This window comes from Stegostoma tigrinum, unplaced genomic scaffold (genome assembly GCF_030684315.1).
Source record: "Stegostoma tigrinum isolate sSteTig4 unplaced genomic scaffold, sSteTig4.hap1 scaffold_67, whole genome shotgun sequence".
Lineage (NCBI taxonomy): Eukaryota > Metazoa > Chordata > Chondrichthyes > Orectolobiformes > Stegostomatidae > Stegostoma > Stegostoma tigrinum.
In genome coordinates, this window is record NW_026728611.1 from 2006552 (window position 1) to 2024376 (window position 17825).

Consider the following 17825-nt stretch of genomic DNA (forward strand, 5'->3'; position numbering starts at 1 on the left):
ATAAGGTCAAATTCCACTCAAATTAATATTCTCAGGTTGCCTGCTGAATGTTGCAGTACAAGATGAAAATATAATCTGAGTGGGTTTCCTCTGGGTGCTCTGGTTTCCTCCCAAGGTCCAAAGATGTGCAAGATAGGTGGATTGCCCATGCTAAATTGCCCGTAGTGCCCAGGGATATTTTGGGGTTCAGTGAGTTAGACATGGGGAATGGGTCTGGGTGGGACCCTCTTCAGAGTGGCCCTATGAACTTGTTGGGCCGCATGGCCTGTTTCCACACTATAGGGATTTGATGATACCCTCAACAGTAGCCGTGACAACAGGGATGTTTGAGAATTTGGTATTACCAAATTCAGAAATATGGAGTAAAAAATAGTGCCCAGTCAGTGAGAATCCAAACAGTTGTACTCCCTCAATTTCTGACATCCCATGACGAAATGATGCCTCACATCTAAAGGAAAATACTGACTAATATGGAGAGATTGTTTACCCAGTGTCTTCAATAATGAAATAGCTTCCATGACACTGAGATTAATTGAACAACATCCTCATTCACATAACACCTGGCATATCCTGTACGTGGCTGTGACTGCTCAAAGGCAAATTGCAGCACATTAGCAGCGCAAAAACAGGACATTTGGCTGAACTGCTCCATGCTGATCTTTACACCTCTCCCACCTTGCTTCAAACTCTAAATATGCCTCTTTGTGTCCTTTCTGACATCTAACTTTCTCTCAAATACATCTGTGCTCATCCTCTCAATGAGTCCTGGTAGCAGCAGCTTCTGCAATCTGGCTGCTCTGAGCAACAAAGCATCTCCTGAATTCTTTATTGGATTTATTAGTGACCATATACATTTAGGATGCAGTTGTAGACCCCCGCTACACCCCCATCAAGAAAATAAAGCAGCACAAGATTGAAAGGCATGCTTCTCCCCTTTCATACAATTCCAAACATTTTGCACAGTGCAATTTTCAGTCCTAACTTTTTGTCTCTTGTCAAAGTTGATCAAGCCATTCTGTAAGAGATAGACAAGGACAAAGAAAATTAGTTCAAATGTACAAAGGTCAAAGAGTACTACAAGATCAAGAAATTTAAAAGATCAGAAGTGAAATACAAGCTCTGTAAACTTGGTTCCATTTTAGTATATCGTCAAAGGCCAATCACAAATGATCTATCATACCACCAGGTCATATCTTGGACACTACAGAGAGCCCTTTGCTCCAGTCAAGTAGATCAGTACAAAGCTGAAGACATTCTCAGCTGTTCAACTGCTCAACAGGCAGTGACATCCAGGTAACCAATTTACCTGTACAGAATAAAAATGATGTGCAACTTATCCAACCTTTTGGAAAACTAAACCGATATTCAATTAACTGCAAAGTGATTTGCATGTTCCTTTGTTCACAAATTGTTTGATTCACAGCACAAAGCATCAAATTGTTCTGGTTGGGATTATTAATCAAACTCATTCATTTTTTTATTGCTTTGATTCTCATCTACAAGCAGCTTGCAATGAAACAATAATAATAGCGCTCATCAGCAAATAAGGAATCCAAATCTTGTAAGAGAGACTTACTGAATGGTAATTCGGGAAAGCCGAATCCAGCGCTGAAAATTCTGTTAAGCAAGTTCCCAGGTACGGCACAATTCCCTGAACGATATCCTAGAAAAAGAGAGGTGAATTTGTTTCATCCATTGTGAACTCATTGTCCTATTTCTCAAAATTACTACTCCATGTCTTATTTATTCCCTTGATCATACAACTAAATCTGTTTAGAATCAAAATTTAGGACTCAAAATTTTAGACAGTTATACAGTGGAATGCATAGTTAGATCTATAAAGGCCAGGCAAGTTCAACGTTTGATCCCTGATCTGTGAACTGGAAACCAAACTCAATACTTGTGTAACCTCATCATTTGGAGATTGGAAATTTTCTACATAATGTGCAATTTCGCTTGAAGACAAAAACAATTTACCTCACCAGATCTCCAAAACTTTGTCTCAACAAGTTTAAACGTCATTTTTTTCTAAACTCAAGAATATAATTCTTCTCAATGTCTTTTCATAGGACACCTCTCTTACCCAAAGAAATAATTTAATGGTCTCAGACGGTGGGTTGGTGAAGAACCTAACAGCCTAGGAGATCTATCGGAATTGGCAAATTGGAACCAATACTGGGTTTGTGGCAGGAAGTAAATGCGATTTTTGAGGGGCTTTTCGGCAACTTGATGCTTTCATCCAGCAGCATACCAGAGGGTACAGTAATAGTTCTTACTGTGCGTACATTAATGTTGAAGACACGAAAGCTCCAAGTATGAACAGCCGGTTCACAGATGACACAAGAATTGGACGGTTGTAAACAGCAAAAAGCCTTAGTCTCTCGGGTTACACATATGGGCTGGTTAGAAGGCTTGAACAGAGGCAAATAGAATTCAATCCATAAAAGTGTGAGGTGAAGCATTTTGGGAGTCTAATAAGTCAGGACAATATATGTTCAATGAGATAATAAGGTGTGGAGCTGGATGAACACAGCAGGCCAGGCAGCATCAGAGGAGCAGGGAAGTTGATGTTTTGGGTCTGGATGACAGAGGATCAGAAGGACCTTGGTGTGTGCATAAACATATTCTTGAAGGCAGGAGGACCTGTGGATAAGTTGATAAAATATTGGATACTTGCCTGAATATAAGAGCAAAGAAGTAATGATGGAACTGTAAATAACATTAGTTGAGCCACAGCTGGAAAAATGTGTGCCGAGAAACTAAGGCATTTTGCTACTTACTACCGCTCCAATTATTGTGTCATCTGTGAACCTGCTGTTCATACTTGGAGCTTTTGTGTCTTGAACATTAATGTACTCACAGCAAGAACTATTGCGGTGCCCTGCACCATTGCCAAAGCACATTTGTGTAAGATGCTGCAAGATTAGCAAACCATGCACTGTCATTCACTGCATAATCTGGGAGAAAGCTTTATGGAAGTTATACAACTGTCCAATCATGAACTCACATTTTCCCCTGTATACTTACAGAATTTTGCACCACAAAAACAATCATCATGCAGAGCACACATTTTTGATTATAAAAGCAAACCTACTTTTAGATTCAATCTAGATCAGAAAAATATGTTGAAATTCTGCACAGTGCACCAATCACAACACACAATAAACAAAGTGTGACAGCAGGGCAGTAGAAATTCTAGGGCAAACATCTGGAAAGCAATGTAAAAAGATAGTTCTCTGCAACTGGAACATTGAGCCGTTTGAAACATGGAGTGGCTGTCAAACTGACAACATGCTAGCATGATTACTGCATTTCTCCCTCTTCAAATACCAGCTTAAAAATGCTTCAATTCCATCTAAGAATGATTTAGAGAATAAGAAAACTTTGACAATTTTCTGAGCTGGACAACTAGTTTGGTAAAGTGGCACCAAAATATTTATATCTGACCAATTATTTTGTTCTTTTATCAAATTCAGGAGCAAAATGAGTGGACAAAGTGCATGATAAAAGGAGTGAGGAGGAATGGCTAGAAACTTGTCAATTTTCGTCCAAGCTAGTTGAAACTAGATAGTTGATGTCTGAAATACTGAACAAACAAAGAGATATGAATATCTCTCCATTCCTATGCAGCAAATAGTCCTTACTGCGGAGAACAATAAAAGGAAGACATGGTAATTGAGTAAAAACACTTATGAGAACCAGTTAAATCTCTTAATGTTTTGCCTTGGCTTTTATTAATTACAAGGCCCTTGAAGTGTACAAAGCAAAAGAAAAAGAAATTGGCACATATCACACTTTAGACATTGCTTCAGTTCAAATTTCCAAGATAATGAACACTGAGAAAGATAATCTATGAAGGCTGCATCACTGCAGCATAACCACATTAGATGTTGATTAAAATGTTAACTGCAATATCATCAGCAATTATAAGAATCACGGCAAAACAATCTTGGAAGACTTGAGCCAAGCCAGACCACCTGGACTGCAATACATATATTCCTGTTGCAGTATTGATTGACAGAATCTGTACGCATTCAGTCACCAACTGAGTTCATTGCAGATATTTTACTGGAAACTATTGATCACGCCCTGAATATAGTCACACTGGGCCAAGTGCAACACCTTACCTCCATTAGCAGCTCTCTACTTGCTATAAAGTTATCTTCTTCATTGTTTGAAAGGTCTTCAAATGTTATCTTACTGCTCCTAGTCAAGAGAATGAGACAAATTACTCTTGGCAGAATAGAGTCAAGATAACAAACAGCCGACATAGAATCTGACAAATAAGCAAGTAATACAGACAGTGAACGGCAGTGAAGCATTTTTACAGTAAGTATAGTTATTTTAGCCAAATTGTTCAGAAATGTTTTGGCAATCTCTGGGGCAGGTAGAACTTGAACCCTGATTGTTGAAACCCAGGGATGGGGATACTGCCATTGTGCTGCAAAAGCTCTTGAGTGCAGTCGTTTTGGTGAATCTCATTGCAGCAAGAGAGACTTCATTCCCAAGCTGCCTACAAAAAACAACCATGATCAAATGGTCTGAGGCACACGAACATAAACTACAGGTGTGCACTTCAAAGTGTTATAGAGTGCTTTCTTGGGTGATTAAAATAATTGTTGTTTTTGTATTTTAGTATCCCACATAAACCTCTGGCTTATATCACCCCATCACAGCATATCCACAGGAAACTGTGTTACGTTCCATCCGACAGCAGATCAGTTTTGGAACACGATAGTTAAATATTTCAAGTTGCCAAACAGTTTTCTTTTTCCACTTAAACAAATTAACTCTTCGCTCCTTCGTGAAAGAATGAAAGATTCTGCCAATTAGCCAATTGTTAGGATTGCACTGTAGTGCCTCTGGTAATCCTGTTAATGCACCGAGTGTGTGAAGATCACTTGTGCAAGTAAACCTGGAGGTCAAACCTGCAATTTCCTACCTCATATTTATTAAATAAAAATTACATGGCTCTTTCTGAACAATGACTTACTTTGACACAGCTGCCCAAGTCTTCTTCAAATTGAACACACTATTTGATTGCAATGCAGTGGTAATAGCATGCACTGACGAGAAATTCTGCAAGATCCGACATTCCTGTCAGAGAAAAAAAGCCGTGAGTTCTGTGGAAAAAGCAGTGACTCTCCATTACCCAACACCTCAGACTTTTTAAAAAGGTTCTATCAGTAAAATGTTAGCTGATAAAATAACAGCATTAACAAACAAACTTTTTGAGGGAAAGAATTCCATGATTCTTGGCAACTCAAACCTTGATATTCATTTTGTATCCCTCTGAGACAACCTCTTCAGTTCACTTGCTGCCAGCCTGTGACTGGTTAGATATGATTACTGACACCAAAGGAGAGCTTAAAATGAGTAGGATTGAGACATGGACATCTGAGTGGTAGAAGTGGCAAAGGTAGGGGGGTGGAGGTGGGGTAATCATCTTTGTTATATCCATCACATTTTGCTCATAAATGAATGATAGGTTGTATTATCTGACAGAATACGAGGGCAGGACCAGTCACGTGAGATACTCATTCGAGGGAAAACAAACAAATCAGGAAATTGGGTCTACTTTTATGAATCACTACGTTATTGATACTGAGTTAACTAATCTTACCTAGATTAGCAGCTGAATGTCCTTCATCTGTTTCCACCACCCACCCCACCAACCTGTTGGAGGTAGGGAGAAAACTGGATCAAATCAAACCTCCCAAATGTGTACTTTGGGGTGTGGTGGAGATGAGGAGGAAGCCTGCGAGTGTTTGTTATCAGGTCTCAAAGCCACTTCTGCTTGGGGAGGAAGGCCAGGGAGGGGCAGGGTGATCACACCATTTGGGATTTCTTTGGAGGTGCGTCAATTGGCATAATCATAAGTGCCTTATCTGATCAAGGCCAGCAGGTAGGTTCTCAAGCCCAGAGTCTTCCGGCTTCAGGGAAATAAAGCTGCTGCAGTAAAATGGAAGTAATGGAGGGCACTTCAACATGGAAGCCACTCCTTGTCAACTATTGTAAAAACTCAAAATCAGAACTAGAAAAGTCAGCCAAGTGATCAAGTGATTCCTCTTCAGAATAGCCTTTGATAGTGCCAGTGGATATGTCAGGAACTCTTTCATCCATGTCTATGACTGGGTGTCAGCCTACATTCGGTTGAACTGCTCCATATTGTAAAACTGGAGACAGACTTTCAAATCCCCATCAAGGTCCCATTAATGCCTCAAGACTCATAATGAGTCAAAACTGATGCAGGCAGTGTTGCCAAGACCCAAACCAGACTTCTCTAAATTAGCTGGCAACAGAATTATTGTGAACTTTCATTCCAAACCTTACTAATGAATGAATATTTTGTTGTCACGTGTATACGGGAAAATACATTGAAAGTACAGTTTTGTTGCAAAATCCAGTGCAATTTAGGATTACAAAATCAGTAAGAATCAATTACTTCCTTTCCTTAATTAGTTAATTACTCGGTTCCTATCCTGATCCTTTCCAAATGTACGAGTGGGAATGCCACATGTTGGCGACAAGTACAAACCTGGTATCAGATCTGACAGCCCTTCCTCACTCTTTTCCCGATTGCTGACTAACATGCTGAGACAAATTCCTTTGACAAACACATAGGAAACAGACAACCAGGCAAGTTACTGGAGGGCCATCATGTGGGCACACAGAATGCAGAACATTGGGAATAAAATGTACACTGTTTCGTAAATTGACTACAGCTTGGAAGGGAGGCAAATAACTCTATGTAATGCCCAATAACTAACTTCATTTTTGAAGGGCCAGTAAAAATCTGAAATCAGTTTGCCTTTTTTATCCACATAAATATTTTTGATTAGAAAAAAATACATTAATATTTCAATGCAACTGTAAACTGAGGCAAGAACTATTAGCAGCCAGCACTACAGAAATTATGAATGCTAGGATTTTCCATGAAGCATTCAACTCTTATTCAGAAAAGTATTCTGCTCGCCAATTCAAGAGGCTTTCAAACCTTGGACATATCAACACATAGTGTTAATGGCTTGCTCTCTTCCACCATGGTTGTTTCATGCACTGTGGACTTTAACATGTCACAAAGGCTAAAAACCAATAAAGAATAGTGTACCTGGGCAACATCAATCCATTTCTCAATGATTTTAGCCGTCTGCCGTGGTTTCAGCTGTTGAGGTCTTAATATGGTGCTGGTGACACATTTTGTAACATTATTGAATTGTATAATGGTGGCCTGGACGGTTGATACCAGATGCTGTTTTTCTTCCTTCCCTCGTTGAGACCAGATGGACCCTAAACATTGGCTGGGCACAAGTTTCCGAAAAAGATCCTGATCAAAAATAAAAAGGAAACAAAGGTTAAAGGTGTCAGTCGTGCCATGATTTTGGCAATGAACGACAAACAAGATTTGTCCGTCCATGGGTACATTCGTCCTGCTAGTTTGCAATTGTACATTAAAACCGCATGCTATATTGTCAACGACTGGCTACAGAATACTCACATTGATGCACAAGGGCACATTGGCTATTCAGACAGATCAAAACCCTCGAATTTTCAGTCATCTGCTTCCTATTTGTGGGTTAGATTTAAAATCACTGGTTATCTCCACCCAACTCCGACTGTTGGCTCCACGCACACCATCATGCATGGCTCTGCTGGCAATAGTCACTGCTACAGATGCTCAGCCCTGGTGGCCCACAGGCTAGACAGGCTGGGCATCAGTATAGCGGCCCTGCATCATGTCTACTTCTCGCACCAAGGCAGGTTGACAGAACACAATGGCAGCCCGGCCCTCTGTTGGTTCAACAGATCTCAATGTCAACACTTCCCCACTGTTGGTTTCATGCTGAACACGAATATTGCCAAACGTCCAAGCTTGTCAACTGGCCATTCAGATTGCATAATGTCCTTCTGTGTCCCTCTTCAAGATGAGCAACTCCCATCAACAATTATGCCCCAACAGTGAAAGTTAACACAACCGGCAAATAGCTCCTTCAGATCCCCGTAAACTCATTCAGAATGGAGAAATTTGTCAGTCTCGTCACTTTCAAAGCCAGAGTTGGCTGTGACAGGCTGCAGTAGAAAGGAGTGCTCAGAAACCATCGAGTGGGAAACTGTTGCATGTTTATGCAAGCATGGTGGGCTCTCACTTTTAACAGTCTGATCACACCACAATGATGTCAGCGATCATTTCCGGCAAGGAATAGCTTCGGGTAACCCTGCTGCCTCGACAGCAAACTACATAATAAAACTCCTGCTGTTTAATGCTTCAGCCCCCTGGCTCTGCATTGTAAAGAAAAAAACTCGCGATGAGGATCAAAAAAACCGCTTTAATATTCACCAGGTCAAACCACTGATTTGACAAAGACTCACAACCCTCACTGCAGATCTCGATGGTTCAACAAAAGAAAAGCAGCTACATTCCTCAACAGACACCCAGCTAGGTTGCTTCCCACCAAAAATGGCTGTTGTCATCATTATGTCACATGATTAGACTCTAAGTGCCAGTCGGTATATACATACACATATGCAACAGAAACTGCAGTGAAAACAGACAGTTACCTTTGGAACTCTGTGCAGAAAAGCAGCTGCCCCTTAACAAACTGAGATAACAAAGTGTGGAGCTGGAGGAACACAGCAGGCCAAGCAGCATCTTCGGAGCAACTGTGCTCACCCAGCTCTGCACTTTGTTAGCTCGGGTTCTTCTGCATCTGCAGTTCCCATTATCTCTTATCCCATAACCAAAACCTACTTTTGACAAACTGGTCACTTCCAGATGAGATTGCTGCACCCCTGTTCTGAACATGAACATATGCTTAGGATTTTTGAGACCTAGAGGACTACTTACATTCTAGAGTCACACCCAATGCTGTCATACAGACCACTGAACTTCCACTTCAAGCCTAAGCCTATGACCAGACTTTGACATAACTCAAATTTTGATTCAGCAACCACGAGTCTCATTTTGTAGAGGTAGGCATCAAGCCACCTTGGAGACTAGACTGGAATACCCCGTGGCTGATCCCACTCCAGAAGATTCTGGGAAAACAACAAAATTGCCATCCTGGATACTACAAACAAAATCAGTGGACTCTTGAAGAAACAGTGACTGTTATGATGAAACAATTAAACTTTTACCCTGAAATACTATTCATTTTGTAAAGTTTCAACACTAAGTTACAAAGGATTTTCAGTGCTCTCTCGGGTCACTTATTTCACATGGCGTTCATTCAAAACAAATGACAAGTGCTGAAGTTTTAGTTGGCAGGTATTTCAAGCGAGATACTGAAGTCACACGTCAAACAACACATTTTAACATCTTGGAAGACTGCATTTTGAAGGGAATTCAGTTATAATGACTGGTGGAGCAGTAATAGCATTAAACAATACAGAGAGATTCAGATGCCTACTGCTGACTGAAACATCTTATTCAGAATGACTGGCCGCCAGACTCCTGTTTACTCACAGCATCCATAAAAGTCAGCTGCTCTGCAATGAAGCGTGATGGGTAGGACAGGAGCTTTTCGTCAACTTGTTCGATGGTTTGGTCGTGTTCTTCTCCCACATAGAATCTGACTCTTCTACGGTAGCCTTCTGTGCAAGTGAAGAAAGACATGTATTTTGTGCCCAAAGTTCACATTGCTCTAAAATATCTCACGAACTTGTGACTAGAAATTGTGCATTGGTTTCCAATGGTTATCTAATATTCATACTTCTAAATCTAGATTTGGTGAAAGTAATATGATATTGCACTGAAATCCTCTTGTTGGGAGCATCTCAATTGCAAAAGAACTTGTATTTAATGACAGATTCCCATCCCAATTTCTGGCTTTAGGAAATATTCTGAATCACAATCTATTGTTTCACAATAACTTGCAAAATTATTACATCAGATTATAAAATAAAATGTCATTGATGAAAACATTTCAAAAGGAAATTGTCCAGAAAGTCGCATTACATGCTGCTGGGTCTTATCGGACCATATGAGAGTATCAATTCTATGCAGAATTTGGTCTTGTACATCATGCAATTAGTACAGGGGTAAGCACTCAGCAATAATTTTAATTAACTTCGTTTATCCAAAAATTTGGAAGTAATTTTGAAGCTTGTCAAAGGAAACCAAAATGAACTAAATCCTGAGACAGAGGGGCAAGCCGCACATAAACTTGTAGGGAGGCACCCTGAATTAAAACCACATTTTTGCAACATAATTGTAAATCTTACTGAACATCTCTTTCTCCGCTGTTTCCTCCGCCAAAAACCGACTCAGGAGTTTCTGGGCCCGATGTTCAGCATCTGACCCTGGCACTGTTTGGTTCAAGTAGGAAAGTACCTTCTGGAGACAAGAGTAAGTTGGAACTTGACGAAAGTCTTCGGCAGACTCCTCCAGCCAGATTTCGAGAATTTCAGGAATAGCACTGGAAATAAAGTCAGAGTTAACAACTGTTCATCGGGGAAGCAAAACATGTGGGGAAAAAAAAGCTTCTAATTCTACAAATGTCAATGCAATAGATTAAAGTTGGAATATGGGGTCATCGTGCTCACACAGGAGATGAGCTGCCATCTTGAACTGCTGCAGTGCACATGGCAATGGTGATCCTGCTGTGCCATCAGAGGGGGGCTGTGTGGCACTTTGACCCAATGATGAAGAAATGACTGTCCAAGTTAGAATTACGCTGGCCATGGATGGAAACTGCAAGTTGGCCATGTTTCCAAGTTTTCTTCTTTGTAGATTGCACAGGTAAGCTTAAGGCTCACGTATAAAGTGATTTCACATGTGTCTGAGGTTACTTATTACACCAGCAGGACCTCTTCGTGTTTAGAGTTTACTAGTAAAGAGAAAGTGAGCTTTAACAAAAAATCTTCTTTATAAAAGTCAAATGGGACAAATCAGATGAACAAAGAAAAACACAAGGATAATGATGATTTGTTTGCGTTTGTTCTGGGAGTTGCATTGCCAGTACTTGGATACCTCGGTAACATGGATAAATTGGGTCTAGTTGCAGGTGAATAATGAAATACTCCAACATAGTCAGCTTTCAATTCACTTATTTTAACTGCCTGGCTAATACTGAGAGGCCACGTAGCATTATTTCACAGGTAAATCAATGGTTACTTTTTTGCAACAAGACATCAGCTGCACAGAGAAGTCATCACACCACTGAAATCGAACGCTTTGCACAGAAAAACTCCCCAGGGCACTTCACAGCAGATTAACCATTCAAAAACTGACAAAGGAGGAGATATTCAAACAGATGTCCAAACATTTGGTCATAGTGACTCTTCATGAGTTTCTTAAAGGCGAGAGATGGTGATGTCTCGAGGAAGGAACTACACATCTGCAGGAAGTAGCACTAACGGTGGTGGGCTGATGAAAAAAATCAAGTAGTACACACCACACTGGACGTGGCAGAACAGAAAAGTTCCAGGCAAAGTTTGGGACCTAAAATAATTCCAGACTAAAGCAAAATAAGAACATGAAAGGATATGAACACAAGAATTGAAAGTTTTTTCGAAAAAAAATCTAAAGTTCAGACATTGGTCAACCAAGAGACAACGTGGGCCAGCAAACATCAGAATGATGAGTCTTGTTGTGAATTGGGAGATGGACTGAGTTGCAGCTATGGTCTATGATGCAGTAGGTCGGAGAAACCTTTGACTTTCCAAAGACTCCAAAAAGTAAACATTTGTTTGATTAGCATCGCCAATTTACATGGAACATTTTACGCTGAAAGTGCTGTTCTAGTTTTTAATTTGGAATTTCTTTATCTGCAGCCCTATACTGAAACCGATGATCACCTATTTGAGCCCGTTCATAATAGATCATGACAGCACAGAAATTACATGGTGTGAAACATTACACACAGACATTGGGGCTTGATTCAGACTTCATCAGCTCCATTCCTGTTAAACAGTGGTTGGTGTAGGAAGTGCTAGGCAGCCACAGTGCCATATGCAGCAATAGCCTCTTGTTGTTTGAGAAAGATATACGACTTAGAAATAGTTCACACTGGAGGGGCTATTTTGACTTCATCTGCTTTCAGATCAGTTGGCATAGGTTGTACTCTTTTGCAATGATTCAAAAACACAGCTGGCCCATACTGGTAAGGTGCTGTATGATATTAACTAGTGAACATGGCAAATTATGAAATGAAGTGACTCATTTTGGAAATGTCAAGAGATTGTTTTTCAGTGAGGTCAGAAGAATCATGAAAAGCTTGATAAAAGGTGAAGTTTTTAATCAGCTTTTTACAAAATGGAGAAAAGCATACTGTGCATTTCAGATTTTCGAGTCTCAACAGCTGAAACCATGGCTGGTAACAACAGGACAAACATAATCTGGGATAGGCAAAAAAGTGAAACTGGACAGGAAAAAAGAGAAACGTCCGAAGTGGACACAAGGAAATTGCAGAGATGGAGGGACAAGGCTGTGGAAATGTTATTTGTTATGTTACCTCTCGGAAACAGTGACTAACTGAAACACACTGGAAACATGACCTAAGGAAGTTGCCTGGGCTCATTTGGTCCTGAATCATTCAGAAATGCCTAGGTCACATTACAAACACTCGAACAGTAACCCTCCAAAAATATATATAAAGAAAAATCAATTCAAAAGATCACAAAACCAAAAAATTCCATTTCCTACTGAAAGCCTTCATGGCTGGGAAATAAGTTGCTGAGCTAAAGAGCCTCTACCCTGCTGACAATATGGTAGAACTTAATTAGTACTGTGCTGAGTCCAAAATTTGACCCAAAACACTTTTCTGTCGTCCCACTAGAATTAAAGTCTCTGTTTCCAATAGATTCATTAACAAGTTACTACATCCCCACCGAGTAATCTGAAACCTTTAATCAGCTGCAGTGTACAACATCATTTCATTTAATTACTCATTATCATCCTTCCACCATCTAAAAGGATCATTTCCTAAAGCGAGCACAACATAATCTTAGATTGCAATGGCACTGGAGAGAAGCGTATTCTTAAAGTATTAGAGCGTTCCAGAATTGAAATAATTATGTACGGGTGCACTTTTGTCTTTCTTTTCAATTCTGGCCACTTGCGCATCTGAGATTAATTGTTTCACCGATGACAACTTCACTGGATAGATTCCTGCCTCTTCTGCCCTCACTCAAGCTGTTCCTTTAAAACCATGCTTTTACTCAACCCCTAAATATCTGTGTTTTCTTCAATGTCAAACTGACAGGTTGTAAGCTACTATTCTGTAGAAAAAGAACTCAACCCAAAAAACTTGAATTTAAAAGGAGATTAACATACCAAAAAACATACCAAACGAGCACATTACTTTCATGAGGATTACACTGTCCTCAATCGGGAATCAGGATAATTTAGGTTCCTTTATACACTTCATCCCTATATGTCTCTTGAGACATTAGTACAGGAATATTGTGAAATTAATCAGGACCAATTTGGTATCCACAATTAGCTGTGTTCATCCAGACATGAATAGCTAGGTGTTGGAGAAAAATTTCCAGATAACCACCATGCCCTGTGGCTTAGATTTCTAAAACTTTGTTTCATTTACCCAAAAAGCCAACTGGGTGGGTTAGAGTGAATAGCAATGCACAAGGCATCCCAACTGTGTTCTGAGTTAGTAGGTACTGCTGATGCTGGAGTCTGAGATAACAAGGTGTGGAACTGGATGAACACAGCAGGCTAGCAGACTAGGGGCTCAGGAAAGCTGGCATTTCAGGTCTGGACCGATCTTCAGAAAATTTCTGGTGGAGGGCCCAGACCCGAAATATCAGTTTTTCTGCTCCTCTGATGCTGCCTGGCCAACTGTGTCCTATTTGTTTGATTAACGAGAGGGATTTTTCCTTTGCTGCATTTTTCATAAATTGTTTGAGCTTTATTTCGAACTTCAGTGCAGCCCAGTTGTGAACGCTTGCTATTGCATCTGAACTAAAAATATTCCATGAAAATCCTCACTCCCTCAAATTGACCATTTTTCTCAATGCAATACTGCAAAAATTTGCCTTTGTATTTGCTCACAAGTAATTTTTCTGTGCTTGGCCCTTCAGGCATTGGCTTTCTTGATTGTAAAAATGACAAACAATATCAACTCAAGAAAACAAAATAAATGAGTAAGCAAACCATGTACAAAAGAAAATAAATCACTGTATATATAAAGGCAAGAATCTCAAACTTTAAAGTCCCCAAGTCCAGTCCAGCACTCAAATCTATTGGATAAATGTTCTTTTGTCTTAATCAAAAAGCACAGAGTTTAATCGAATGGCCAGACAAAGAAGAATAATCCCATCTTTAACCCCATGCAGCCAAAGTGTCATGCAGGGCAGCATGGTGGCTCAGCGGTTAGCACTGCCACCTCACAGCTCCAGGGTCCCGGGTTTGATTCCAGCCTTGGGTGACTGTCTGTGAGGAGTTTGCACATTCTCCCCATGTCTGAGTGAGTTTCCTCCAAGTGATCCAGTTTCCTCCCACAGTCCAAAGATGTGCAGGCTGGGCGGATCAGCCGTGTGCTAAATTGCCCTTCGTGTTCGGGGAATGGATCTGAGTGGGATGCTTCAAGGGACAGTGTGGACCTGTTGGGCCGAAGGGCCTGTTTACACACTGTAGGTAATCTAATCTTATTCAGAGCAGTAAAACAACCTCAGCAATCTGGTACAGCTCAAAAATAACTAGAATTCCAGCTAGAGATGCATTTGTGCGATGCTTTCTACAGTCAAATATCTTTGAAAGCACTTAGTTTACAAACTTCAAACATGAAAAATCATTTCACAAGATCATTTGGATTTCATAGATTCAGGAAGTATTAATTCAAGGTCGATTATGTGCAAAATGTACAACAGCAGCACGGAGTGGGAGGGCTACCAAAGTCAGGACACCACAAACAAACCACTTGCCAAGTATCTGACTGCTCTAGATAGCGGTATCATTCGGTTTCAACTATTCACAGGAAGTTTGCAGGATAACTTCTAATAAAGTGGTGTGAAGAGGAAAACCATTCCTGCAATAATGCATCATTATCACAAACTAGACTAATGACAATCTGAGATAAACAACCCCAAAGGCGTGATCATGTAGGACAAACAATTCCAAAAGACAAAGAATCTTGGATGATTTACACTGAAAAATATTAACAAGCCAATCTCTAGGAATAATGCAATCATTGGACATGCAAGGCAAGCAGCTTCTTTAATGCAAAAACAGAGTTAACATTTTGGGTCCAGCGACCCTCCCTCAGAACTGGAAGGGTCACCCGGACCTGAAACATTAACTCCATTCTTACCTTCACAGATGTTGCCAGAAATGCTGAGCTTTTCCAACAACTTTGTTTTTGTCCCTGAATTGCAGTGTCCGTGATTCTTTCAGTTATTATTTAGCTTCTTGAATGTGATTGTTATGGGTTGGAGTGCTGTTTGCCATCCTGTTTTGGGTGCCTTATATATTCATGACAAAGGCTCTACATTATTTTACAGGTCTTTCTGGCTCTCCAGCAATTCTTCTCACATTCTTAAATTTCACATTGAAAATACAATTTCACTGCATGTCAAATCAAACTTACATTTTCATTAGTGTTTCCTTTTCTGCAGGACTGAAATTATATTCTTCTAGAAAGCTTGATCTGTTGAAGTCTATGCTTCTGCAATTGATCATAAACCACAAAAGAAAAAGCAAATTAAAATGGTGTTTGGGTCTACAATTGCTTGCCAGCCGTAAAATAAGAAATGAAGTCTCAAAATTCAGCATCCTAAGCCGTGATCAGCTAACTTTATGAAACAAGGTCACACTCTAAATGTAAAACTGCATAAAATAGTGAATACGTTCTTTAAATTTCCTCAGGAAGTTTACCAGAAATGCCCTTGAGGGCCAAAGCAGCTCACCAGCAGTGGTGGCGGCTGGTGGTAACAGGGGAAAGGAGCAGGTGCAAGGAGTGAAGCCACTTCTTCAATAGCTTACATTTGCTATTAGTCCAGAAATTTCAGTCTGAGATAAACTCAACACCTTCACATGCAACTGCTGCTTGTGCTTTGTATTGCTTGTTCCTCAGAATTAGGGAGAGAATATGCAAAGAACTCAGAAGCTGTTTCTTCATCAATGTGCCATGATCTGGAATGATATCCGTGTTTTTGTTTCTGTGGTATGTCTGACAGAGTCATACAGCATGGAAACATCTCTGCCTTCATGAAGAGATTTCTGATTATCCAACCTATGGCCACCAGCTCTCCAGCCATTCCCTTTACACACTACTGTATTGCAAATGAAGCATAATATGGTCACATTTTGGATCAAACTCACTTCTTGACTGTCGCTCCCTTCTCCGGTGAACTTAAATTCTGAATTTCATCAGAATTCGGACAGTGTTTGGACTTAACACTTTCACAGCTGCAATTGAACATCAAGAACAATTTAAAACACCTCAAGCAAACCCTTTCATCTTCAGTTAAATCCATTAAAATACCCATGAAAATTGAAGATTCAGAATGACAAGCCTCCATCAGATGGTTTTATTAAACAGGTTACACACCAGATGGTGAAGATTTCTGAGTCAGCATAAAATGTGAGCCCATATGCTCCCCAAGTATTCTTGCTTGAGACTGGGATTACAGTTCCTGTGATGCTGTCCCGCCAATAAGATGAATCTAGTTGCTGGATTTATCCACACACTTTTGAACATAAACATAGTACATGTTGTAATCCTCCAGTCCTCTGATACCACCCCCTGTATTCAAACAGCATTAGGTTGTTGTGCAAAGTGCCACTGCAGCCTCAAGCTATTTTTTTCTTTCTCAGTATCCTCAGTTGTCTACAATTCACTTCCTTCTGAGTTACCAACACCAGGGACAACCAGCCGTTCTAATCAAAGCAGAAATTGCTGTAAAAGCTCAGTGGCTCAAATTACTCAAAAATATTAACTCTGCTTTCTCGCCACAGATGCTGCCAGGCCTGCTTAGCTTTTCCAGCAATTTCCATTTTCGTTTCAGTTTTCCAGCATCTGCAGTTGTTTAATGTTCACATTTCTAAAATGCTGTCCAACCTCAGCTCATCCTTGTCTCAACTATTTACTTTTCATCATGAATTGGACATCAACTTCTTCTGAATAGTATCGCAGCCAGGCCCTTACCTCTGTGAAGATTAAACAGTGGATTTATGACCATTAGCCCCACTTTCGCTACCCTTTCACTGCTCACAATGGAGGACGACATTCGGATTCCCTTTTAACATTAGCTGCCAGCATCATTTAGTTCAACACTTCCCTTCTGAACTACTTATAATTAACTCGGTACACATTGGGGTCATCAATAATCCTCATCATTTGTACCATTTGCCACTCTCTCCTGCTTGTGGGAACATTCTGACACTGTCACTAAACAACCTCCTTCTGTAAGACAGACTGCTGTTTCATTGCAGTTTTGCCTGAACTTGTGTTCAACCTTACTTGCTGCAAACGCCTTCTTGCTCCTTTTGAAGTTGGACCTCCTCCAAATCAAAATTATTCTGGATTGTTCCTTCCTCTTTTCTGTAGCCAAAATAAATATCTTATGATATGGTGCTTCCTGAAATGATCCATGTCTGATATTCGATATATAGTGTGTGTGTATGTGTGTGCACAATAATTATAGAAGTGGTAGTGCAGGTTGAAGATATCATCAGGATTCTGAACTTTAAAAATTGGAGTATTGTATGAAAAACAAATATGTTCTGACTAATCATGATTAAACAAAAACCTCCTGATTTCCCCTCAACTCTGGTATTTACCAACCACACTTCAGGAAGGGATTTGAGAGGGTGCACAAAACATTCACAAAAAATATTACCAGAGATGACAAACTAGACAGCCCTGTGG

At 40.2% G+C, this 17825-nt stretch overlaps 1 protein-coding gene across 1 annotated transcript in view; it reads right to left on the reverse strand.

Moving 5' to 3' along the window:
* Nucleotides 1-16445, reverse strand: part of LOC132209120 (ral guanine nucleotide dissociation stimulator-like 1) — a 32860-nt gene extending 16415 nt beyond the window's left edge. Inside the window, exons 1-9 of the mRNA XM_059644292.1 lie at nt 16277-16445; nt 15543-15620; nt 10222-10415; nt 9464-9591; nt 7112-7327; nt 4994-5097; nt 4128-4206; nt 1577-1663; nt 983-1015 (exon numbers count right to left, since the gene is read on the reverse strand). Of these exons, the coding sequence (XP_059500275.1) occupies nt 983-1015; nt 1577-1663; nt 4128-4206; nt 4994-5097; nt 7112-7327; nt 9464-9591; nt 10222-10415; nt 15543-15620; nt 16277-16443 (1086 nt within the window). The 5' untranslated portion in view covers nt 16444-16445. The remainder of the gene's footprint in view (nt 1-982; nt 1016-1576; nt 1664-4127; nt 4207-4993; nt 5098-7111; nt 7328-9463; nt 9592-10221; nt 10416-15542; nt 15621-16276) is intronic.
* Between the last annotated feature and the right edge of the window lie 1380 nt (nt 16446-17825).